The 27,157-nt window shown below is 44.0% G+C and overlaps 2 protein-coding genes and 1 pseudogene across 2 annotated transcripts; 1 reads left to right on the top strand and 2 right to left on the bottom strand.

Moving 5' to 3' along the window:
- Nucleotides 1-2,787: 2,787 nt before the first annotated feature.
- On the bottom strand, nt 2,788-8,113 carry LOC136456338 (NAC domain-containing protein 73-like). Its single transcript, XM_066456169.1, has 3 exons — nt 7,414-8,113; nt 7,040-7,241; nt 2,788-3,748 (listed from the first exon to the last, which is right to left on the bottom strand). The coding sequence occupies exons 1-3, from the start codon at nt 7,570-7,572 to the stop codon at nt 3,165-3,167; spliced, it is 945 nt and encodes a 314-aa protein (XP_066312266.1). The 5' UTR covers nt 7,573-8,113; the 3' UTR covers nt 2,788-3,164.
- A 13,205-nt stretch (nt 8,114-21,318) lies between these two features.
- LOC136460836 (protein DMP6-like) lies at nt 21,319-22,684 on the top strand (annotated as a pseudogene).
- Nucleotide 22,685: 1 nt separating this feature from the next.
- LOC136458661 (pentatricopeptide repeat-containing protein At5g46100-like) lies at nt 22,686-25,744 on the bottom strand. The gene is given in 3 exon segments (XM_066458592.1): nt 22,686-22,719; nt 24,143-24,902; nt 24,904-25,744. Coding segments are annotated over 2 exon segments (1,434 nt in total). The 5' UTR covers nt 25,654-25,744; the 3' UTR covers nt 22,686-22,719; nt 24,143-24,218.
- Between the last annotated feature and the right edge of the window lie 1,413 nt (nt 25,745-27,157).

Genomic DNA, 27,157 nt, shown 5'->3' with positions numbered 1-27,157 from the left:
CAGCTTCTAAATTCCTGCCTCTTTGATCCACGCAAGTCCTTCCAACGGACTGGCTGACAGTTTACTAATTCAGTTTTGTCATGATGGAGATGAGCAGCCCATCAGCTGTTCGATAGAATGCTTCAAAGGGTAACCTTACTAGGCTAAAGATGAGATGATTCTATAAAGAAAAAGCGCAAAGCAAGCAACCAAACAAACTCTTATAAAAACTAGGCTAAGGATAGTAGCCCAACCAAACAAATCTATGGGGACCGGCCTAACTTAACCAGCCTCCAATCCTACCGAGGCTCCAAACCAACACACCCTGTACTGTAAGGCGAGGTAGCAAAATACACATTCTTTGATGGGCCGAAATTTATAAAACAAAAAGATTCGGCCCAATTGCCGAGTAGTAGAAGCACTAGGTGTGGGTGGGTGTCCCTCATTCCAACGGCCCACGGGCGTGTGCCGCCGGCCGTGCTCAATGTGCGCCTCAGAATGGTTAGATATGTAATTAGATGATCAATTAGCAGATAATCACGTCATGAGATTTTATGCTAATTGTTATTAGTCATCAAATACCAATTAGGATTAGCAATAACTAATCTGGATCGTTTAGGTTACCCCCAAAAGGGCACCAATTCGGTCCCCAACAGTCATTCGTAAGCATCCATTATGAAGTGTATATATATGAACTATTATGTTATCAAGCACGCATGCATGCTCTGCACAAAGAGTAATCGGCTAGAAGACGACCACAATAATGCAGCAGTAGAGGAGGAAGAAGAAAGAACTTATTGGACAAGGCACAAAAGCCATATTCTTCCACGAAGTTAGTTTTCACTACAAGTCTGCAACATCACTCGCAATAATGGCGTTAGTGACAACAGAGGGTAAGAAGAATGGCTTGCCATTCATGGCGAACATAGAAGAGCAAAAAGAGTCTCCATCGCCTCAATCCAGAGCCATAAATACCATTAACTCGAGCGCCTCATCGAGAAACAACACACTACAGAGGCATGGCAGCACCAAGCGTATCCACGCCGACCAATGGAGAGCATATGTGCCTTTGTGTGCGAGTCCCATGCCTACGGTTGAACGCATATATGCCCTAATTTGTTAATTTGAGGTTCTAGTGATTGATGAGCACAAGTGTTATGAGTAACATGTGTTTTGCAGCGATATTTATATTGGAGTTAGTTACAAGTTGAATGCCCACGAGTGTCTTGGATCCAAAGACTTAGGATCGTTGATCGACGTATGGCGCAAAGAATCGTGAAGACTTAGGACACATTAGAGCGAATATAAGATTAGTGCTCAAAGACATTCGTTGCAGTGTGTATCAGGGCTTTGTTTTCCTTTACCGTACTATTGAGGGGAGGGGTTCATGGATTTTGAGGAAGTTCAAGCGAGAGCATTTAGTGTAACACAAGGTTTACTCTTGTTGAAGTCCGAAGGAATAAGTAGCCCCATTGGATAGGTTATAAGTCAAGGGTTTAACAAATAAATTGATTGAGACCGGACTTAAAATAGGTTTGAAAAATGTCTGAGAGATAGGAGTGATAGTTGCGATCGTCGGTAGCACCATGCCTAGAGCCATAACGACTTAGGTTTATATTGTAACTTAGGAGTACTTAATTATAGTCCATCAAGTGCACCTAGTGCCTCTAACACTTCTCGTAGCACTAGTGAAGCTCTCTGTCGTGGTTACCTATGAGGGCAGCATGGACCTCTCTAACCCACAGTATATACTATAATAACGCAAGTAGATTTGATGATTTGCGATCCATGGCCAGGGGCTTCAGGGGACAAGGCCAGATTTAAAAAAAAAAGAATGGTAAGAGATTTGTCGTGAGTGTTATCTATGCAACTAAAATATACGGATTGTCAACATCTACCCGACAGGATCAAAATACTCATGCGATCCATATCCAACAGGCAAATAATCACCGCATCTCATGCGATCCATATCCGGCAGACAAATAATCACCGCATCTCATGTGATCCATATCCGGCAGGCAAATAATCACCGCATGGAGACACTGAAAGCAAGTAAATAAAATGGAATAAAACTCACGGAATCACCGGCAGACAAATAATCACCGCATGGAGACACTGAAAGAGAATTATGGGAAGAGAAAGGAATTTATTGGAATATCACCACGCAATGATCATGATCGTGATCCAAATCTCGTTCGTCGTCCTTCGCATTGCGTGCTGACAAGAAATATTTTTTCCCAACAAAATGAATTATTGCCATACCTCATACGGGCTAGGATATTGTAAGTTCGAGTATATGTTTTGGCAAGGCAGGGCATGGATAAATTCAATTCGATGCCTAGCAATAAATTTTCAGCCTTTGAGGCAACTGATGTTTGTCGTAACTTTCAGACAACAAGCTTCAAGCCTAGCTTTTATTTCAGATTACGATAATGAATGTGTTTCTAGACATTATCATGGTATAATACATGTGAAAAATTGAATTGATATATTCTTGATTTTGACTCGGCTAACAAACATCTCGTTCAATTTATGTTGCACCCGTTGCAACACACAGACACTCTAGTTAGATGATAGATAGAAAATAAAAACAAAGTACAGATAGATTTGCGAAGTCCCTAGAATACAGCTTAGACGCACAAGAAGGCCAGTGGCCAGAAAATCAATATATATATGATTGTAAGACTTTCTTAACGAGAATCCCAAGTCTTTTCGTAAGAGCAAGGAAATCCAATAATCACTATATAAATGTAATCACACATGCTCCATTTTCCTTTGCTGGAAGCTAAGGCCGATTGAGCAACAATCAACAAAATTATACAGCAGATATATTCTTCCAAAAGAAAGATGTACAGTGATTTTGTATACATGTACAAGTCCTTTAGTTAATCAAGAACTAATATGCAGTATAAAACTCCACCGTTCTTATTACGGAACAACAGATCATTAAACAAAAAATTGACAGCGTCAAGTTACGTATATGTGTAACAATTAATGAACAATGTATAGTCGTATCGATTCCTACACTTCAGCATCTGTACGTCCAGCCACTCACTCAACACGTACTCCGATCCTCTTATTGTCCAGCATTACGGTTCAGTAAACTCCGGTGCCATGCATTATCTGCCTGCATCACTCTCCCCTCTAACCTATATCAGTCGAATTGTTGCAGTTGCACATCTTGATCAGGGACCAAATGCAGCCGCCCCCGCTGTAGTGTGCACCTCAAAGTTAGGCATCAGGTGAGCAGAAGCAGCCGCCCCGTTGTTAGGAACTGCCGCCTGGCTGTAGCCGATTAGCGCCGCTGGGCTGTAGAAATCTACGATGCCTGCCGCCTTCAGCATGCTGTTGCCACCGTCATGGTGGTGGTGGTGATCAGTCGCCGCGCTGGCAGCAGCGAGCGGGACGGCGTCCTTGGCCGTCGCCGAACCGCTGCCGCACTGCCTCGGCTGCGTCTGGTAGAACACCTTGGAGACGACGAGCTCGCCGTCCTTCTCCTCCTCGTCGGACCCCAGGTGGTACTGATGCATCACCCAGTTTGTCTTCTCCGGCTTCCGCTGCTTCCCGTAGTTGGTGTAGAGTACCAGGATCTTCTTGTAGCCCTGGAGTTTGCCGTTCGTGAAGACCGGCCGGGTCTTGCCCGTCTTGTGCCACCGCGTCTCACCGCCCTGCTCGTCGGTGTGGACCTTCCGCCGCTTCCGCGTCCCGGTCGTGTAAGCCTTGGACGGGCGGTGGAAGAAGTGCCGGATGAGGCCGTCCTTGCCGACACCTGAAATTCATCAAGACAACGTTCCTCAAATATGTCGTGAGATGAAAGTGCACAAGTCACATTCTTTTCACAAAAATATGTTCTCTGCCTGTTACAATTGTCCAAAGATATAAAATATTAAAGGATATATAGCTTTGTATTTCCCAGTGCGATATTTCACAAAATAAAATATAGAAAAATAGATTATTACCGCGCTGAGGTCTCTATAAGTTTTTGAGGTTGGTGCAAATAAAGAAAAAATGAAAACCCTTAAAAGTGAATATTCATGTCCAAATAAAATCTTATTTATACTAGTTATAAGTGTTAATCTATGCTAAAAAGAGATGGATCTAAAAAATTCTCATTAAAAAATATCTGGCCATTAATTAATTTAAGTCTAATCATTATGGACAATAATAGACATTGGATCTATTATACTTTTTTAAAAAAAAACTACCTATGCTTTTATCAAAATAGTCTAAAATAACCTTAAATCTATATCTAGATTATCCATATCTGCCAACAAATGATAAAATTTGCATATAAGTTGTCCATTATGAAAGATAATCTAAAGTATTACCTCATTTGTTTGCATCTAAATTACTACAATTGTTGTTAATAAAGTAAATTAAAATAACCACTTAGTTATATATCCTAACACCAAGTATCCCTAACATGATTAAAAAATCACGCTTCTACCCCTATTAATTTGTAAAAACTAACTCTAAGGTAAATCCGTATGTTGTGCGCCACCATGCACACCAACTATACATGCATGCATGAGCTATAAGGGGCACCCGCAATGGTATAAGCTAGTTACTGGTTCTAAGTCAACTTCTTCAATAGTGTTAACTTTTAGCATTACTCATAAAACATGGATAGCCCCAAATGTTCTTGGAATGTGTGTATGAGCCTAGCTTTGGCACCCGCAACAGTAAGAGTCAGTTACTAGCTCCAAGCCAATCTTTCCAATAGTGTTAGCTCTTAGCAATGGCTCATAATAGGATTAGGCCCACATGACACTCTCATATGTTTTTAAAATATGTGTATGAGCCTAGCTCTTGATCAAGAGCTAGTTTTTCTCTCTCTTGTATTAAAATATGAAGAAAAATGCTTAGAGCTAGCTTACGAGTCACCCATTGCGGGTGCCCTTAAGCAAGAGCTAACTTTTATCTCTCTTCTATTAAAATATAAAAAATTGCTTAGAGTTAGTTTATGAGTTAGCCATTGCGGATGCCCTAAATATCACATTGAAATGGTAAATGGAGGCCAATCATGTCATTTAGCCCACAAACCGGTCTACTAAATGCATGGTTGACTATTAAACAATCAAAGCCAAAGAAAGACTAATCACCTAAACAGAATCTGAGGTAATAAACATGATTATACATGTTAAATGGTTGTTTAATTCGTTGGTTATTGAACACAGGCGAAAATTAAATGTGAAGGAGAGGTATTGCTTTGTGATTTAGACAGGCTAAATGGTTGTTTAACAAGACATGATATAAACTCAAGCTAAGGTTCTAACTAAACATGTATTGAAGACACATACGCAGAGGTGCAGTGTAAAAGGTGAAAAAATCTGAGTAATGAATGAAAAAAAGAGTAATTAGATAATTATTGTATAGAAAATCAACATAGATAGATGGAGGAAATATAAGCAATTATGTTAGCTGTGTGCCATAAATCTATCCAGACTCTGATGGCATTTATCTTTCCTATTGGATCACAATGATGTAAAGATAGGGCAGAGGAAATGATATAGATGAATCGCCATATAAAGTATTGATCCGTGTAAATCACATGTCAGAATAGAAAGAAAAACCTATTTGAAGCACTTATTCAAATTTAGGGGCAAATGATAAAAGCTACTAGCTCCAAAACAAAATACAGCATGCTTAGCTCTACTACTAATATTCATACTTGTTTTTTTTTTCCTTTTAGAGTAAAGTAGTGCCTTTGCATTGTGTAGAACAAATATCGAAAGAAAAAAGAGAAAAACATCTTGATTAAATTTCATTATCCACTAATTCATTATAGCATATATACAAAAACTAGCCTGAAATAATCTGTTCGATTGTACTTCAGATAAATTGTTAAAAAAACGAAAACTTAAAGTTAAGGAGAGAAAATAGTAGTTCTCATGTGTATCATAAATTCATATATAAGTCCTTTCTCAAAGGTTATACTTCCTTTTGATCTGATGTTGCGTGACGTAGACCTTTGATGGAGTTGCGTTATCTAAATCTGTCGTTTTCAGGGGTACTACAACTAAACTAGATGCCAACAAGTAGGACAAGAAGTTACTTCAAAGGCACCCTTTATCGATGTTTATACGTATCCCCATCAAAAGCAAATAAACAAAGTACATATACGTAACAAATTAAAACACACATGTAGTTTTACATATATGACGCGCGTGAGTGTGCAGACAATGCAGCACACTAAATTTCTAGGACTGGCCTTGATTGATTAAGCAAGACCACCAAATTGAAAACGACTAAAACAGTACATAATGTAATCTTTTTCTAACACCAAAATAAGGATTTATCCAATATATAGTTTGAAGATTTTTTTAAAGAAATGCTCTTGCCGCCTTTCTAAAAAATAATTAAAGAACCATTAATCTATGATAAGCTAGCTTATCAAGGTTCTTCCGTGACGGATCTATCTTCGTCGACTGGTCTAAATCTGGAGAGATAACCTTTCAAAAAAATTATGAATTGATAGATGGACCGTTTCTTTTTCTTTTCTTTTATTTTTTTTTCGCGAGGGGGCCAGGGTCGGAGATACGATGATGGACCGTTTGCAGCAAACGCTTTTGATAGCTGATGATGTAATGCAAGCATGCAACTACCACTGTTTGTCTAAACGGCCGTTTAGCTCGTTTAAACATCATATAAACACTACACGGTGGTGCTCCGTTTCTGTTTAATCGTTCGTTTACCCCGTTTAATGTCCATTTAGCCTGTTTAATAGACTGTTTAGCCCGAATAATGGCTAAACGGTAGGTGACCGACTATTTACCGTTTAGCGTTTAGAAAAACATTAGCAACTACTAATATATAACCAAATTATACACGCATAAAGAAGGAACGATTTCGCAAGTACGTAGGGGCAGGCAGGCAGGCAGCAGCAGTTTATGTTGGCGTGTCTAGCAGTCTATCGCTTCCTGGTGAGTACCTAGCTTCCGCTTGACTTATAAGTCGTACTTTTTTAGTCAACGAATAGTATTTTCTCTCACAATAAATCGATCAATAGTACTTTCAATCCTGACTTATCAGCCAAATGAACATGCTTACAGGTACTCACCGGGAAGCCTCTCCGGATGCGTGTAGCAGATGCCGTTCTCGCCCTCGATAGTGGGGATGAACTCGTCGATGAGCGGGTGCAACTTGCGGGCGTCCGGCCTCGCCTTCCCCTCCAGGTGCTCCAGCAGCTCCTGGTCCGTCGGATCGAACTTCACGCCGGCCGGCAGCCCCGGCAGGTCATGGATCGTCGCCGCCGCCTGCACCTGATTGATGACGGCCGATCGATCGCTAGCGTGTGTTATTGTCGGTGCGTGTGAGTACTGACCATGCATGAATGCATGCTCTAAGATATATATATAGACATAGTATAGTAGAGTAGCTAGCTCTAGAGATCTGCTAAGTGGGTGTATATATGATGAATGTGTAGGCGCGTACCTGTTCATACTGCGCGGGGTGGCCGCAGGAGGGGCAGGTCCTGATAAGGTTGACGTGGGAGGAGGCCTGCTGCTGTTTCTTGGCGGCGGCCACGGCCGCGGCGGTGGCCAGGTTGTTCTCCACGGCACGCACGTCGTTGAAGCTGTTGCACCATGTCATGGCCGTCGACGAATTGAAGACGATCGATCTCGCCCTCTCTCCCCTAGTCTCTCCTCGTTTAATTAGATCGAAGGGAAGAAGGCCCTGAAGGGAGTACGTGACGAGGAGTAGAGTGGGATAGATAACAGAGAGAGAGAGAGAGAGAGAGAGAGAGAGAGAGAGATCGAAAGCCTCTTGTTGTCCGCGCGCTTTGCTCAGCTCGCCCCCATATGAGGCAACGCCGCTAAGGCTGATCCCCAGGGGAATGACAGGCGGCGCGCGCAAAAGAAGAGGGCGCGAGGGAACAAAGCGGCCGAGAAGAGAACAAAGAGAGAAAGAAGGCAGGAGGAGGAAGCTTGTCCCTGTTAAAAGCTACCGCCTGGCACCAGCAGCCACCACGCACACCACCACGGACCCGTCGATCCAGCCGGCCCCTATAGCCTGCCTGCGCCTGCGTGCGTGCTCGGCCTGTGTGTGCTCGATCAGTTCGGTCGCTTGGTGCACGGCGCTACCTCCCCGTCTCTCGCTGCCTGTCTGGTACAGGAGAATAGAATTGTCACCAACTTTTTTGGTTGTTGCATTGCATCCCAGTGCAAGAAGATCGATCGCCGCTACTAGTACCTGATGCGCGCACCATGAGCTCGCGCTGCCCGCCCGGGCAATATAATTCAACAGCTATTAAAAATAAAAAGAAACCGGCAGCACGCAGCTGGTAGGACCGATCACTCGGGCTAGAGACGATGGACCGTACCTCAATCGATCGCAGGACACGGACAGGACAGCAAGGCGGATTGAAGCTACTTGCCGATCGAGAGAGATGGAAGCGCAGCAAGGTTGTTAGCTGATCGATCTCGACCGAGCCGTAGTCGCTGTAGCTACGGATCCGTGTGTCGATGCGTGATTGCGTGTGCGGGAACACATTTAGCAGAACAAGAGGGTGGGAGGGGGGAGGAGGCGGCGGCAGGGGCGACGGACCTGGGCGAAGGCCGGGTCGCGCGCGGGGTCCACGTACACATCGCGAGTTGCTGCGTGCACATCCATGGGGGGATGGGATGGTGCGTGCGGCGTGCCCCTCCTCCCTATCTGACGTCGACGTCCATTTATCTGACGAGGGTTAATGTTTGCACGTCTGAAAACACTCCTGCTGACCTGACCGATTTGCCATATATACACTACACACACATAGCAGACCAGGATAATATATGAGCCGGCCGTCGACTTGGCTGGCTGATGGATCGGGCAGGCTTCTTGCAATCCAAGAAATGGAGAGAAACAAAAACCTACTACTTGTCTCACAAGTCAGTACGCAGCAGCTGCTAGACCATCGGACACACGAATTGAAGTGCGAAGTTCACCGTGAGAACAGGAACCAGCTAGGGTGTCGATCAATGTTTAGCCTGCCGGCCGGCACGTACGATGCGACGACGGTGCATGCAGAAGTGGCCATGCACACACGTTTCTTAATTAGGCCTCATTTAGTTGGATGAAATTTGGGAATTTGGCTATTGTAGCACTTTCGTTTTTATTTGGCAATTAATATTTAATCATGGACTAATTAGGCTCAAAACGTTCGTCTCGCGATTTCCCACCAAACTGTGCAATTAGTTTTTTTTTTGTCTACATTTAATGCTCCATGCATGTATCGCAAGATTCGATGGGATGGCTACGACTGTAGCACTTTTTGGGAAAACTTTTTGGAACTTTGAACAAGGCCTTACGCACGCACACGATCGACACGCACTACCAGATCACCAGCGGCCAGGAAAACGAAGCTGTTCACTGTTCGTTCATCATTACTGTACAGAGCTAGTTATAGCCATTCATCGGTTGGTAAACTAGCTAGAAGCTATAGCAGTACATCGATCATGTGGTACGCATAACGCGTGGACAGGGTGATCGGTGTGTTTGTTTTCTTCTGGTAATTAAGAGGGGACACGTCTATATGTCGTCACTTGCGACTAGCTCAAGCTACCTGCACGCGTGTACCGGCGATAGAATAGAATACAGCAGACGCGTCCCCCTCTCTCACCGGGTACTGGTGGCCGATCGTGTTTTGGAGCCGACGAGGGATCGAGAGCGAGGCAGCCTGTAGTCTGTAGAGCGAGCTAGCTAGGGAGATAAAGGGTGCAGGGGCAAAAGAGGAAACTGTTGGTAAAGCGTGAGGGTGGCATGGCAGCGCAGCCGGGCGGGGTGGCGGTGGAGTGGAGATGGGGCAACCTGATTCGCGTGCCCGATCGAGGGAGGCCGGACGTTCCACCTCACGCCACCCTACGTGCCGCGCGCAGCAACGCAACGCAACGCCGGGCGTCTTTGTGGCTGTGGGAAAAGGGCGGGAGGAGCTGCTTTATTTTAGATATGAGGTCACCGTAGAGTGTCTTGGAAGACAGACGATACCCCAACAGCTAAAGACTTGAACCGTCCATCTACCGCGCGCGCGTGCGTCCGAGAGCGCGGCGACGTCGACGCCCCCGCCCGGACGGGCGCAGTGCGGTGCGGGCACGACAGGCAGGCAGCAGCAGCCCACCGCGCGCGCGCGAGCAGGACGTATACTGCAGTCTGCAGGAGTAGCTCGCTACTGCTGCTGGTGGCGTCCGTCCGTCCGGCGGAGAAAGGTACGCGCCCAGCGGCAACGAGCCAACGACGAGTCGACGACGACCGTGCAATGCGTCCAGGACATGCAGCGCCGCTGCGTAGTGTGTGTACATATATACTGGGCCATTTATTTACCATGCTCTGGTGCTGATTAACGAAACTGACGGTCTCTGTTTTTGAGATCAACGACGATGAGCTAGGGAAGGACGTGCATATGGACCTCTGCGTGGCAAACAAAGCATTTCGGCCTTGTTTGTCTGACGGACCCACCGCCGATATCCTTCTTATCATACAAGACATGCATATGCATGCTGCTGGTTTCACCTCTGTACACGCGTGTAGAGCCAAAGGTGCATACGCGTGTAGTACCAAGGTCCACAGTCCTAACAGGCTCCAAACCTAGGGGGGTGGGGGGAAGCACGCAGAAAACCCTGGTTTCTCGTGCCTGCGTGCCAAGCTTTACAAAGCAGGGATTTTGTTGTGGGTGGTTGGTACTCGTACTGGGAATGTGCGGAAGGAATTGGTTGTTGCATTTTGGAGTTGGAGGCCACTCTCCTGCAGTTCTGCTACCTGACACAAGCGCACAACATCATCGCGAAGCGCTTTTAGGTGGTGAGAAATCAATTTTTATAAATGCTCAAGCATATGTGCCAGGACCCCACTACTGAGTACTTGTTAGGTCTTAATAATCCAAAATTAAGATCACGAGTTGTTTATTTCCGACACACTAGAGATTACTAACAAGCTAGCTAAAAGCCTGCTTCTCTCCTTCGAACCTGACATATGGACAAAGTAGTCTGCAGTACACAGCCTTTAATTCACGCTATTGTCAGTGCTAATATAGTTGGTAATCCGTCAAACGTTGAATATTTCTAGTTTCTCCATCTCCGTGTGCAAATCAAAAGTTTATGTTGGCTTTTATACGAGATCGGGATAGTTTTTTTTTCAATTCCAACATACAGCTTTATTACCTCTTTTCAACCTTATAATATTTCTAACGATAGTTGTATAACTTGACATGCAAGCTAGTAGTCTCTCTCTCTTGGTGAACCATGCCAATCTTACGCTCCACAACAACATATGCAATGCCTTTGTTGGTTATGGAGTATGCGTTGTTGATGAGTAGTACCAGTACAACATGTATATATATAATCTATAATCACGTACTAGCTGGTGATATCCTAGTAATCTTGTAGGGCAAGCCTCGCCGTCGTCCTAATAACTCCGTAATGTTGAAATATGGCGGCAGGTACTTCCCAATAGGGATCAAGTTTGATTTCGACGTTTTAACGCACTTTTCTGAACAGAAGGGCTCAAAAGCATGCAAAAAACGACTGCAAGGGATGCACGTCTTCTTGCTACCTACTCTACCGTGTCTGAAATTTATTCGGCCAGAAAGTTGCGCCAGGTTTTCTTGGTTTGGCCGTTAACGTACTCTTGGTGTTGTCGTCAACGTCGGGAAAATATAGAGAACGACTGTTTTTCTCGACGTGTTCTGTTTGGTTATTTCCCCTTCGTCAACATCAATAATGATAACAAAACTTTGTAGCTGACGATTTGGGACTACAGCAAGAGAGCAAGCTGAAATGGCGAAGTGTGTGTAGAGCACGATGAGGGAAGAAGTGGTTTGGGGTTCAGAAGTGCTCCAGTATTTTTTTATGGGTGTACCAACACATTGATATCCAGCTTAGATAGTTTTTTTTTTTTTGCATTTGTGTAATCTCTCTAATATTCATTATTTTTTTATAACCATGGCAAAACCCAAAAATTGTAAGATTGGATTTTGTAACACTCTTGGTGTTAAGCATATGCATTTCATGGGTATCATCATTAGCTACGCATGATTAAGCATATTTTTGCATTAGAGTAATGATAAAATACTATAAAATCAATGAATAATGACCTTACTAAAACTGCACACATGTGCCCTGTTCGCTTGGCTAATAAGTCATGGCTGAAAGTACTATTGGCTAATTTGTTGTGAGAGAAAAATATTATTCGTTGGCTAAAAAGTACGGCTTATAATCCAAACGAACAGGGCGATGAAATGCATATTAACTCACCAACCGACACAAAACAATCCTCGGACAACTCTTAGCATATTGTTAAAAGTAACTAGTATTGGTCTAAAGTGCAAGTCTAAGGCCTATTCGGCTGGTATTAAAGTTGGCTGATAAGCCGGCCTTGGCTGATTTATTGTCAGAATGTCTAAGGGACTGCCTACAAGACGTGTGGGCCATGCAAATTTGTACCCTCTACCTCCTGTCCCATCTATATAAGGAGAGGCAGGGATCATTCACACGATTACACACTCTAGAGAAGGACCCCTTGTTACGACTCTCAATCACTATCTCTAGTAGCTAGTATCACCCATGAACTCCCAATTCCTTTCACCCCTCATTCTTAGTCCCTACTACAGATGCAGAGCACTCATGCTCAAGAACATGAATGTTCCCGCCGCTGGATGTAGGGCGCATTGCCTAAATCGGTGTAGATCACTAAGTCTCTAAGTGTTAATCCATTCAAACTCAATGTGTGTCTCTAAACTTACTTGTTGGTGCTATGAAATACCGACAAATAGCGATGCTAAAACTTGAAATTTAAGGATCAATAATTAGTAAGCTTTTTGCCTAGGTCACTGCGGGAGTCAGGCTAAGTATAATGCCACCTAGTCAGATAAATCTTGCTGAATACATTGTGTACTTAGAGTTTATTCTTATATTGTTGCAAATGAGAACCTGAGTGGAGAACTTGCTAATCGGTATAGTGAGTCGAATGTCATCCCGAGCAAATTATGTCCATTGCTTACTCAGCTAACCTGTTGTATTGCTCGAGAGCTAATGGTGGGCATAGTGATGCCCAACTATTGTTTCTTTTGTGTCTTGCCGCAGTTATGTAGTGTCCAAGTCCCATGAACATGATAATCTGTTGCAGAGGTTCTTTTATGTTTTGTACCTGGCCTCTATGTAATCTTGATGTAAACGGAATTGCTTCTGTTGTGTACTATTTAGTCTTCCACTATATTCTGAATTCTTCTGGTGAGCCTTGATGTAAAGCTATGTTCAATTTGATCGGCTTTGGATTTGAAAAGTGTTTGGTTTGAAAAAACAAACTTTGTAACAAATAATTATGGATGTGGTCCTTGTGAGAAACATGGATGTTCCAGATCTTCCCATGGGGTGGCCTGAGCACGGGTTCAACTCGGATTAAGCGTGTCTTAGTGTCAAATGGGGGTGGCCTGAGAGACTTTCGTGTTTGACTCGGATTAAGTGTCTTAAGTGTCAAATGATCATTGGACATGCCAAGTCAAGGCAAAAGTCAGCAGTTCTACCACAGTTATGCACAATTATCTCATTCTATACATGGTCGACATTTTTTGGTTGTTTATTTATTTATTGTATATATTGTGGTAAGTTTTATACTTTGATGGTAAAAGAGAGTACATTTTTCTTAAAAAAAACTAAACTTATCAATGGTCGACACCTACTTTCAATTTAGGTATTTTTTCCCATCTTATGGAAATCCAACTACTCTTTTTTATAATTTTCCATTTTGAAATTAACTATTTAATAATTTTACTAATAATAATTTATGTGGACTATTTATCCAGGTTTCTTTTCTTCCCAATTTTTTTGTTGACCAAACTGTTAATTATTAATAGTTTTTGTTCAAAATTTACCTTTACTAATTGTATTTTATATGTACTCTTTATTTGTCCATTTTCTTCAAACTCATGAAACACGGAGTTGTTATTTTTTATTACTTTGTTATTTTGAATTTACTATTATTAATGCATGGAAGCTTTAGTTTATCGATGTTTTTATACCATCATAAAATCCAAAGGGGTATGTTTTAATTTTTTTTCTAAGTATTGTTGTAATTTCTAGATAGACTTTCTCAGCTGATATGATGGTATCTTTTAACACTATTGGAATGAGATACTCCCTCCGTCCCAAAAAGCATGTGATCCTGTTGTTTAAATCTTGTCCCAAAAACATGTAAATCTAGGTTGGAGATACTCCCTCCGTCCCACAAAACATGTAAATCTCACTTTCAAGGCAAATTTAGTGGAAGTGTGAAATTACACATGTGTGTAGGGTCGAGATGGCGGACTAGAGGGGGTGAATAGTCCTTTCTAAAACTAAATATGTCAGCTAACCGAAACAAATACGGAATTAAAACTATCGGTCTAGCCAAGACTACACCCTTATATCTAAGTTCTCAAACACCTTATAAAAGATCATAATCAAGCAACTAAGGTGTCGGGCTAGCTAGAGCTCACCTAACCAATTCTAAGAGCAATGTCACATAAACATATGCCACTAGTACTTCAAGCATCAGGGAGCTCCTACACATGCTAGTAGCAAAAGCACAACGCTCCTAAGCTCACTAGCAACGCTCAATAACAAGGCTACACAAGTCAAATTAGAGAGCTCAAATGACTTAGCTACACAAACTAAGCAAGGCAACTAATTTACTACAAAAATAAACTAGTTACACAAGGGAGTACACAAGCAAGAAGGTAACTAGCAAGCTACACAAGCTAACTAATTACAAGAGCAACTACACAAGCATAATATATATATAGAAGTAAATACAAGCTTGTGTTAGGGAATTGCAAACCAATGGGCAAGGTTGACATGGTGATTTTTATCCTGAGGTTCACTTGGTTGCCACCAAGCTTATCCCCGTTGAGACAAGCTACAAGGTTGCCGTCGGTCCTCTTGCTAGTGGTGACCCGCAAGTCACACTCTCTCATGTGAAGTGCTTACCACAAGCTCTAGCACTTGACCTGGCGGGGCCACTTGTCGCCCTTCACGTCTCGCTCTACTAGAGTTGCTCTTCGAGGCACCCGCGGGCAAGCACAACACCTCTCACAATCTTCTCCGGAGCACCGCAAAGCTTCTTGCGTGCTTCAACGGAGATCATGCCACCAAGCCGTCTAGGAGGTGGCGATCTCCAAGAGTAACAAGCACCACCGACTTGCAACTCGATCACCTAATGCCACTTGATACAACCTCACGATGCAATCACACTAGAATCACTCACTCGCAATTGATTTGCACTCTTGCAAGCACAAGTGAGTTAGAGGGCTCCCAAGCACTCCTACATAAGCCACCAAGGCTCAAGGGTGCTCAGCAACCAGCCCAAAGCCGGCTAGTGCTTGATTTTATAGCCCCTAAGCAAATAGAGCCATTGTACCCTTTCATTGGGCACTCTGTTCATCAACCGGACACGTTGGTACTGACTAGACGCGTCCGGTCGCTCCTAGATAACCACGTGTCCCGACCGTTTGAAAGTAGTCATTACCGCCAATAGCTAACTCGCTCGTGCGCTCAACACCTTCTAACAGGACCCGACGGTCCCCTGACCAGACGCACCACGCTCTAGAGTCTGATCGCGAATAGAGATGTTTTAGAGACGCTTTTCAATGACCCAACGCGTCTGGTCCTAGCTGACCAGACTCACCACCGCGTTCGGTCGTGCACACCTCGTTGTGTCATCCGAGGAACAGTGCCAGCGGCACATCTAGTCGTGCCCCCCTGGCCAGAGTCCTATCGCAACCTCGCTGTTGCGCCTCATCTGCATTGGATGGCCAGATGTGCGGCTGTGGGTCCGATCACTTCTTCGCTTAGGGTCCGGTGAAGCCACTAAGGCTGGCCGAGACCCAGGTTTTGGCATCGGACTCGTGCCCTCAGGGTCCGGTCGCACCGAGACCTAGAGTCCGGTCCCACTACTTTCCTCCTTTTCTTCTCCAAGTTGATCCAAATCAACTCCAACTTCTTCTCCTTTGCAAATGTGCCAACACCACGAAGTATACAACACCTTGTGCAAGTGTGTTAACATTTCACAAATATTTTTCAAAGGATTAGTCACTCAATTCACCACACCACTCGATCCTAGCAACGATGCAAAGTTAGATCACTCGAGTGGCACTAGATGATCGATTTGCAAATAAGTTTGTCTCTCTTGATAGTACGGTGAAAGGTCCTTGTTTGGTTTTGGTAATTGAGTGACAACTTAGGTGGACTAATTGTGTTTATGTGAGATACACAGGTGATTAGTCCACAGGTACATGTGTGTGAGCAACATATGCCATGAAGGTGAAAATGGCTTGGAGATGTTGCAAAGCTCACACATATGATGATGAAGGAGCTTAAATGCACATGAGACATGACATTGAGTCATGTGATCAAGGTGGAGAAGATCAAGACAAGACTTGGCTTGATGGACCGGTTGCAAGCATGAAGGGCAAGTCAAAGGCTTTGGAGTGATGGACCGTGTGGCGGTAAAGCTTGAGCAAGACTTGGCGCCGATGGATGATGGCAATGGTGAAGAGCAAGTGAAGTCAAGATCGATGAACCAATATGATCACGTGATGATATGAAGTGGATCATATCATTGTTGATCATGTTGGTGCATGTGTTGCATCGATATTGGAGGAGATGGAATGGAATGCGCAAGGCAAAGGTATAACCTAGGGCATTTCATTTCACCGATCATAGGTGTGTAGAGAAGTTTATGACCGGGTTTAGGATAGATGACCGTACTATCAAGAGGGGCAAACTTGTTTGTATATCGGTCATCTAGTGCCACTCGAGTGATCTAACTTTGCATTGTCGCTAGAATCGAGTGGCGTGGCAAGTTGAGTGGCTAACATCCTTTGGGAAATGATTGTGAAAAGCTAACACACATATACATGGTGGTGTACACTTAGTGGTGTTAGCACATTTACAAAGGTAGTGGTGTTTGCAGGGCGGGATTCGGCGCTTTCGGGAAAATGGAATGCCTATTTTCTATTGCGCCGGATGTAAGTTCTTGTGGTTAGCACACTTGAGCAAGAGTGAATAGAATGGAGGAGATGCCAGTGTCGGTCAAGTGACCAGACGCTGGATCCAAAAACACCAGACGCTGACTACCTGTGTCCGGTCGCGCTGACGTGGAGTGTAGCAGTAGCTGGAGAGTGACCGGACGCTGGTGCTGCGTCCGATCGCGTTCGACCGAACGCGTCTAGTCATGCTCGGGAGCTTACTGGAAACGACCAGACGCTGAGGGTCCAGCGTCCGGTCAGTTGAAGCTGCTGCGTCTGGTCAGGTCAAGTGACCGTTGGAGTCGGGACACGTGGCCATCTATGGGCGACCGGACGCTGAGGTCCAGCGTCCGGTCAACACGACCGGAGCGTCCGGTCGGCCCGATTTTTGCCCAGTGAAGGGGTAATGGCTAGTTTAGCCCTTGGGGCTATAAATAGAAGTGGCCTTCAGCCATGGCTGAAGGGGAGCACCTTGGGGGACTTTGTGTCCATGCTTGAGAGTGCTTAGGAGCCCTCCATCTCACACATACTTGATAGCGATCATCCGATTATGTGAGTGAGCGATTCTAGTGTGATTGCATCGTGAGGTTGCATCGAGTGGCACTAGGTGATCGAGTTGCAAGCCAGTGGTGCTTGTTACTCTTGGAGGTTGCCACCTCCTAGACGGCTTGGTGGTGGTCTCCGTCGAAGCGCGCAAGAAGCTTGTGTGGCGCTCCAGAGAAGTGCTTGTGAGGGGCATTGTGCTCGTCCCGCGGGAGCCGCGAAGAGCAACTCTAGTAAAGCGTGTCATTGAGCTACCCTCACTCAAGGGGTAGGTTCTTGCGGCGCCCGACATGTGGGCTTAGCGGGTGATGCTAATTAGCCGCCGAACCACCAAGTGAGCGGTCGACACAATGGGGACTAGCGTGTTGGCAAACACGTGAACCTCAGGAGAAAAATCATCGTGTCAACCTTGTTCTTCCCGTTGGTTTGCATCCCCATTACACAAGCTTACAATTACTTTTATACATATTAAGCTTGTGTAGTTGCTCTTGTAATTAGATAGCTTGTGTAGCTTGCTAATTACCTTCTTGCTTGTGTAGCATAGAAGTAGCTCCCGTGCGTGGCTAATTTGGTTTGTGTAACCTTGTTAGTCACATTGCTTAGTTTGTGTAGCTAAGTATTTGCGCTCTCTAATTAGGCATTAGTTGCCTTGTTATTGAGCATTGCTAGTGAGCTTTGTTAGCTTTGTGCTTTTGCTTACTAGCATGTGTAGGAGCTCTCTTGTTGCTTAAAATACTATTGGCATAGGTTTGTGTAACCTTGCTCCTAGAATTGTTTAGGAGAGCTCTAGCTAGCCCGGCACCTTAGTTGCATAATTAGTATCTTTGGAAGGTGCTAGAGAACATATATAGAGGGGTGTTGTCTTGGCTAGACCAATAGTTTTAATTCCGCACTTATTTTGGTTAGCCAACGTGATTAATTTTAGAAAAGACTATTCACCCCCCCTCTAGTCTGCCATCTCGACCCTTCATACGGCCATCTATTCTAAACCCGGTCATAAACTTCTCTACACACCTATGACCGGTGAAATTAAATGCCCTACAAATATACCTTTGCCTTGCGCATTCCATTCCATCTCGTCCATCATTGATGCAACACATGCACCAACCCATCACAAATGATATCATCCACTTCATATCATCACATGACCGTATTGGTTCATCGATCTTGACTTCACTTGCTCTTCACCATTGCTTTGGTCCATCGGCACCAAGTATCACCCAACTTGCCCTTCATACTTGCAACCGATCCATCAAGCCAAGTCTTGTCTTGATCTTCTCCACCTTACTCACATGACTCAATGTCATGTCTCATATGCAATCAGCTCCTTCATCACATGTGAGCTTTGCAACATATCTAAGCCATCTTCACCGTCATGGCATGAGTTGCTCATACAAGTGTACCTGTGGACTAATCACCTCACATTCAAACACATTAGTCCACCTAGGTTGTCACTCAATTACCAAAACCAAACTAGGGACCTTTCAATGTGCCCCTCCTATATCCTTCTTCTAATATGCTAGAACTCAAGAGCAATCTAGAATGTTCCTTCAAAGTACAATAAGGGATGGGATGGGTTTCCAAAAGTGTAATGTTTTTTATTGGTGGGGACCATCTGAAAAGATAACCTGAACTCTAGGATTACATGAATTTTGGGACAAGATTTGAACTGCAGGATTACATGTTTTGTGGGACGGAGGGAGTAAGCTTTATGGTGGGACCCACCAATAAAAAAATACATATGCAATTAAAAAACATGTTAACTCTGCACTTCCAGTGAAGATTCTAGATGGTTTTTTAGTTCTAGGTGTGTGTTGAGAAGGAGACAGCAGGGGCACATGCGTAATTTCACATCTTCACTAATGTGGCCTTGAAAAATGAGATTTACATGTTTTGGGGACGGAGAGAGTAGTAGGGAAGTGGCCCAAGCAAATAGCGCTAGTAGTTATGTATTTTAAAATTGCAACATTTAGATTTTTTTTACTTAAAAACATTTTTCGAGTAGTACTGTTTATTTATTTTGACTATAATTTGTACTCTCCATGTGTCTCCACTATATGCATCGAATGCATTTCATATAGTTATCATCGACAAATTTCTTGTACAAGCCTATTGACTTGTTAACAAATTTCATATAGTATTGATACATGTACTACTGTTTTGGGACATTCATGTGCTACGTTGCGAAGTGGACAAAGACATGCCCGCCTTAAAAGAGCGCAAGGATGGTGCTTCGTGTGAAAGAGGTACTTGGGAGTTGGGACTGCTTCTGAACTCTGCTGATAAAATGCAAAATATTTAGTGCAAATCACATCTTTAGTGCAATCCGTGAAAACCTCATTAAAACCATACTTAGGAGTTTTCAAAAAAACTTAAAACTATGCATACCGATAGTGCATCTATAGACATGCATTGTGACAAAATTCGAGATTCAAACTCGTTTTCTAAAAATTCATATGAAAATAACAAATTTGATTTGCATATGCACTAGAGCACAAAAGGAATTTTGTCCTCTAGTGCATATGCAAATGAAATTTGTTATTTTCATATGAATTTTTGCAAAATGAGTTTGAATCTCAAATTTTGTGACAGTGCACATCTACAGATCCATTATTGGTGTGCATAGTTTCAAATTATTTGAAAACTCCTAAATATGGTTTTGCAAAGGGTTTTCACGATTGCACCAAAGATATGGTTTGCACTGAATATTCCTAATAAAATGAGTGTAAAGAACTAGTTAAACTTGACATATGGTCATTCGTGAATAACCTACCACTAAAAACTCATATGAATGTTTTTCCCGAGTTGGCAAATTAACTAGGAGATCTAGGCATATAGTATTTCTTTTATAGAGTTATATGTACACTGAGGACAACTGCTGCACACACATGATCACGCAATGATGCAAGATGGATGGAAAGAAAGATCCACATGATTAAAGCCGTGCGCTGTCGTCTCTCGGCGACTTTACAATGTTCCCCCACACTCCTGGTGATCGAGTGCTAATGGAATGCTGCCGCAGTGTGCTGGACTGCTGGTATCTTTGGTGCCGTCAGCAAAGATGCTGGGATGAGCAGCTGGGGCCACTGCAGGAGGTTTTTGTCTTAAGAAAAGCATTTACTTGTCGGAGACTAAAGTGGATTGTGCCCGTGATCTTTATGGTCCCATGCACAAGACATGCATGCAAGCATATGATCTTTGTCTTTTTTTCATGGAGGATGGAAGCAATGCTTACCTGCATTGTTCTTCTGGAGCTTGTCAAAGACAAGGTGACATGCTCTTTGCATCAGTTATGTTCAGATGGCTATTTGGCCCGCACACGCTAGAGACTGACTGCCAATGCTCTGAATTCCGGACATGTGACCACATAAGAAGAAAAAAGAAAAGAGCTAGGTGGTTTGGCCACCGTCCAGCTCATCCCCTCTGTTTTCTCTGCATCTTGTAACCCAGCTAATGAAATCTCTAATCATTTGCTAAAAGGAAAAGTTAAATGTTCAGATGATCAGTAGATAGCCACATGGCTTGGGCTTTTGATCAACAGATCGGCCCATAACTGTTGAGCCCTGTCTCAGCTTCCGTGGTTCCCTTTTTAATCATTTTATAGCAAGCTAGCTACTCCCTCCGTCGTAAAATAAATACATGCCTCAAGGAGTCAAACTTTTCAAAATGTGACCTAAATATATATATAAATATACTAATATCTATCATGTGTAATGAGCTTGACTCTTCGGTTCGATAAGCTTATTTGAAAATACAAATGTTAATATTATTTTCTCTATACGTGGTCAAACCTGAAAAGAGTTTGACTCTTCGAAGTGAAATATACATTTATCTTTGAACAGAGGGAGTACTTCCTTCGTCAGTTTCACAGCTTAGCTATTTAGAGAAAACAAGAACAACACAAATGTTGGGTAGTTGTTAACGTGCTCCACAGAGTTACAGAAAATCACCAGCAGATACAGAGAAAATCAGGGTTGGGGGGAGTGTCGTTAAACCATGCTGTCAAGTATACTATTGCGATGTCAGGATCACATCTACAGCCCGTCCATGTTCTCTTTATTACCAAATAACACCATGTTATCGTCAAAGAATTTACAGATCAGCGGGGGCACCGACTTTTGGTCGCAATAGGAAGCCATCTCCTAGTTCTTGGCATGTCCAATTATCCCCATAGAAGAAAAATAAAGCCATAGGCCATAATTATGAATTTGCGGACGGCCATACTGTAACCGCACGCTTTACATAAGCAAGCACTACTAGTTACTGTTCCCTCTGTTACCCAAATGTGCGTTAAAACAGCTGGAACGCAAAAGAGAAACTGCAGCACCAAAATTCTTCATGTTTGTCTCAGCCAGAAACCTAAAAATATAACTCCCAGCTTGTGTCAGTTTTGATCCTATTTTTATTGAAGGAGCATCTAGAATGGCAGCAAACAGCAAACGACTACAGCTTACTCCCCTTCAGATCCCTCCCCTTCCATTGGCAGAAACGCCCATCTTCTGCTCAAATCTCCGACATTAGATCTCCTGAACTTTGTTAGGGTGGAAAAAAAAACAATGAGGCCAGCAACAATGGCTGCTACACACCTCGACGCTGAGTTGCAGCACGATGAGAGACGCCCTCTCTTGTCAAACAGAGCTGATGGAAACAACAACATGAGCCCCATGCAAAAAGCAATAGGCCAAACATACCAGAGCACTGCCCACCTCGCCAAACTCCTTCCTTCTGGCACTGTTCTTTCTTTCCAGATCCTGGCTCCCACCCTGGCAAAACAAGGCCACTGCAGTGACATGAACGGAATGATGACAGGAGGGGATTGTCCTGCTTTGTTCTCAGCTTCACAGATAGCTTCAGGGATGAGGAAGGGAAGGTATGATACGGGTTTGCCACATTCAGGGGATTGTGGGTCATTGATGGTGGGGCTCCTCTTGAACCACTTGCAGCAGCAGGATTCAGGATGCGGTGTCTAGACTTTGTACATGCCATTGTTTCAGCTATGCTATGATTTTTGTAGCAATCGCATTGTTTGACCAAAATGTGGTGTCTTGCTTCTATCCAACACCATCCGAGGATACAAAGCAACTTCTCACAGCATTACCAGTTGCCATTGGGATCATTGGAAGCCTGCTATTTGTTAGCTTCCCTACCACTCAGCCACAGCATTGCTCCACACTCTCTTCACAATAATAGGGTCTTCAAATTTTTGTCTGCCGTGGTTCCTGCTGAATCAATTAGTTGTAACTTGTAAGCCACTTGAGTAGGTTGGAGATGTATAGCATTACAACAAACATCTATCTCTAGCAATAATATTTTGGGAAGAGTTTCACTTAATGGCGAAAGTGAAATTGATGGTGACATTTGACAGATGGGTTTTGTATATGAAATCAAAATTGATGCCTGGTACATATGATATGTTTGTAGTATCAACTGTGAACAAAGGGCACCCATACAAAATCATGAAACTGTTTGGTTGACCATCACAACCTGGCAAACTAAAACATTACTTCTTGAATAAAACTCGTATCATTTAATTTTATAGTTATTTCTGCTGTTGAATAGTTTGAGTTAGAAAGGGCGGGCCTGGTGCAAGCGGTAGAGTCTTATCCGCCTGTGACCGGAAGGTCCCGGGTTCGAGTCGCGGTCTCCTCGCATTACACATGCGAGGATAAGGCTTGCCACTAACACCCTTCCCCTAGACCCCGCACACAGCGGGAGCTCTCTGCACTGGGTACGCCCCCCTGAATAGTTTGAGTTAGCAATTGTATGCCACCTCCAACTGAGGATATGCAAATGGAATGCGAATGAATGGTCAGAGTGATTGCAAGTTGCAATAAACTAGCTTTGCATGTCAGGGGGACTATATGAAAACTTTTGGCATTCTGTACAATTATGAAAATCTTCACTTTGGTTTTGATCAATTAGTATCGCATGCATGTTGTCTTAAGATTGTTTGTGTCAGTTACGTTATTTTTATATCTTATGATAAATTAAGTAGATGGGGACATCATAAACAGAAGTTGATAATGACCAGTCTGAACCCTAAACAAAACTATAATTGTTTCCAGTACAAACACCAATTATATTTTTTCTGTGTTTTATCTAGACAATATTTTCTTCCTTTGTTAGAAAGCAAAATGAGAGCATATGTGCAGAACAAAGATATTTTGTCATTTCTAGTTATGAATAAGCTAGCAAATAATAGAGAAGTAGCACCATGACAACACAGCATTTATGCCTTCTATTCCATTGTCGAATAACACCAAGCACAAGACACAACTATCCATCAGAGGAACATAACCAGCACATACAGCAAACAATAACTTAACTCTATTTTACTTGGTCAATAAATTATAAATCTCAAGTTCTCAATATTACTAGCAGTCTAGCACGGATGTCTCAATAGTTACATCTAACTACTTTTGGTATGCAATAGTTTGAGCTATAAGCTAAGCTGTATCCTCTACTTAAAAACATGAACATTAAGTTCCTACTTCTGGATCTTTGAATTAGGGGGCTTTCTTTTGTTTCTTTTCTCGCAATGGAAAAGCCTCTCCCCACACCCACATCAAACAATCACACCAATACTCTATGAAAGCAGGTCTGTAGTATACAGAAGGGACATTGGGAGATATAATCACATCATACCTGACGAGTAAGCTGGCCAAGATGTTTAGGTGAGACACCAGGTACTAGCACAGCATAGAGCCAAATTTCTCTCAAATCAACTAACAGTTAGCCGGTCCCAAATTTCCTCGGCTTCTTGCCTCACCTTCTTCTTACTCCAGTACCCACTAATAATAGCATCCCATGTCTCCCTCTCAGGGATGCATCTCTCTGACAGCATGTCAAGCACAACATGGGCAGCCTTTTCTATGTTCTTTTTGGAGAAGCTCTCAACAAGAAGATGGAAAGTGGTTGGGTCGGTAGAAATACTGCGAGTCCTTGTGCTCTGGTAGACCTGAAAAGCCCTACCAAGTTCACCCTTGGCACACAATGCTGTCAGCACGGTATTGTTTATCCTGGCATGCAAGCTCCAAGTCACCCGGTTCGGTTCAATACCGGCAAGAACCATCTCATCCAGGTAATTTGCAGCCTCCACAGCCCTTCCTGCATCACATAGCCCAACAATTAGCTTCCCAAACAACCCAGCATCAGGCTTCCGCCCCTGTAGTCGCATCCGGTCCAAGACCTCCATTGCCTCACTCAGCATGTGCTCCTTACAGAGTCCATCAATCACCGAGCTATATGTGATCGTATTTGGCAGCTTCTTCTCCTTGATCATCCTATCCATCAATTCTAACGCTGATGCGGCGCGTCCACCCTTGCACAGTCCATCAATCAGCGAACTATAAGTGACCAGATTAGGCGAGACCCCTCTCCTCCCCATTTCATCAAATATCTTTAACCGCATCATCAAAGCAACCCTCCCTTGCGAGCCAATGGATAACAGTGGTATAAGTAACAACGGTAGGTGCAATGCATTTCCCAACCATCTCGGAGAACATCTCGAGGGCCTCGGCCAGGCGGCCACGGCGGCAGAGCCCGTCGATGATGGTGTTGTAGGAGCAGACGTCTGGCTTGGGGATGTTCCGGAAAAGGCGGAGAGCGTCTTTGATGTGAGCGGCGGCGTCGGAGCAGTGGGCCTTGAGGAGGACGTTGTAGGTGGCAGCGGTGGGGGCGAATCCGGCGGCGCGCATGTCGGCGAGTAGGGAGCGGGCCAGGGGGAGGTGCGAGTGCGCGACGAGAGCGGCGAGGACGGCGTTGTAAGAGCGAGCAGAGTGGGGGAGGGCGAGGTCGGAGGGGGCGGAGCGGAAGAGGTGGAGAGCGGCGAGCGGGCGGTGCGTGCGGGAGAAGGCGCGGAGGAGGCCGAGGAAGGGAGGCTCGAGGGCGGCAACGGAGGGGAAGACCCCGCGTGAGCGGGAGAGAAGGGAGGTGGCGAGGGGGAGGTGGCCGGCGGAGGCGAGGCGAGAGGTAAGGAGAGAGACGGTGGCCGGAGACGGGGTGATGGGGTCTGCCGCAGAAGTGGAAGCGGCGGTGGCAGCGTCGAAGATCGCAAGGGCGCGGCGAGGGTCCCGTTCGGCCCGAACTAGGCGGTGGAGGTGGTCTGCGGTGAGGGTCTTCGGCCATTTGGGCGGCGTGGGGTTGGCTGGCGGCATGGAGGCGGTGGTAAGAGGTAGGCCTAGACAGGTGTTCGGCGGAATGCCGAGGAGCGCGAGGATGCGTGGGCTGGAATGACTCAATGAGCAAAGATAAACAGCGGGGAGGCGGCAGGCGGTCACCGTCGGACGCATCCTCCAGGGTTCCTCCAAAACAAGGAAATCTGACTTGTCAAAAAAAAACAAGGAAATCTGTTTTGTTTTTTTTTTAATTTTCTTTAATTTGTTTTACTAAAAATAATTGCCCCAAATAAATTAGCAGAAATATACTCCGATTGCCGATTGAAACGGTGAGATTATTCTGACCATTCAAATGGCGGAACTTACCTTTTCTATGCTGCATATCTTAAAAATCATAAGTTTTCTCAAGCACACCAATCACATGTTCGAGTCAATCTTATTGATGATAGGAAGCTAAGTTCATGCTTTGCTCTAAGTTGAGGTCTAGCCAGTAGATAGTAGAAAGATGGCTAAATCCACGTTTATGTCGGGTCGCTCAATCCATCTATTTTTGCTTTCGCGCTGAGAATTTTGCCCTTGTGAAGTTTAATGGAAAAAAAAAGTTTATGAGATTGTAGTGCTCGATAAGATATGAACAATTTGGGGGCAAAATCGTTTGAACCCATCTTGAAACAAAAATAATAGAAGTCTGGCGTTAAGATGGTCCCAAATAAAAAGTTTGTGAAGTTATAATTCTGTACATCTAGATTCATATATAACTTTTATATGTACATCCAGATCCATATGAAAATTTATAATCTTTAATATATACCATGTAAAGAAGAAAAAATCCACCAACTAAATTAGCGAAATTTAAGGGCCGATTTGGTAGGGCTCTTCCTGCTTCAAATTCTTCATGGAAGTTGAATATATGTGAGAAGTGATTCTCTGACTAAAATTGATCCACTATGATTTTGGATGAACTGCATATAGTGATTCTATGCGTGAAGTGAATCAGGATAAGCTACTTTTTTCACCTCCCAGCTGTGGAGGTATAACCCTAGGTACTACCGTGGGCATATCCCTTGGTAGATTGCCGACTAGATTTCGTCAACATGTGACGTGCCAGGTAGGGGTGAAGACTTACGTCCCGGCGAGATCGACTTTCATCTTGCCTGCGACGTCAACACGGAGATTTGCTGCCGAACTAAAGTCGTCGTGCGAAGACCAATAGCCCAGATCGAAGACTCGCGTGGCCATGCAACAATCGAACCCGACATCTACTCCGATTAAGGTGGGGCGAGCAAGTTTCCATTAACTTGGTGAAGACATCGGACTGAGTACAAGAAGGCGCTAGATCCAGGGGAGTCCGTGCACCGCATCGGCTACATCTCGCACTGCCTGGAGCCTCTGTTTGTCGCTGCCAGTTCTGTTTTCCTGTGGAGTCCGTTTGTAACGTTACGATCTTGCTTAGTGCTTAGATTAAGGCCTAAAAGAAATTAACTAAAACAAGTTTTTCATGTGTTACAAATTTTAAAACTCACAAGAAAGGATAATTAAATTA

This window comes from Miscanthus floridulus, chromosome 6 (assembly GCF_019320115.1).
Source record: "Miscanthus floridulus cultivar M001 chromosome 6, ASM1932011v1, whole genome shotgun sequence".
Lineage (NCBI taxonomy): Eukaryota > Viridiplantae > Streptophyta > Magnoliopsida > Poales > Poaceae > Miscanthus > Miscanthus floridulus.
Note: the sequence above shows the minus strand (reverse complement) of the source record. Positions and strands in the feature narration are given on the sequence as shown.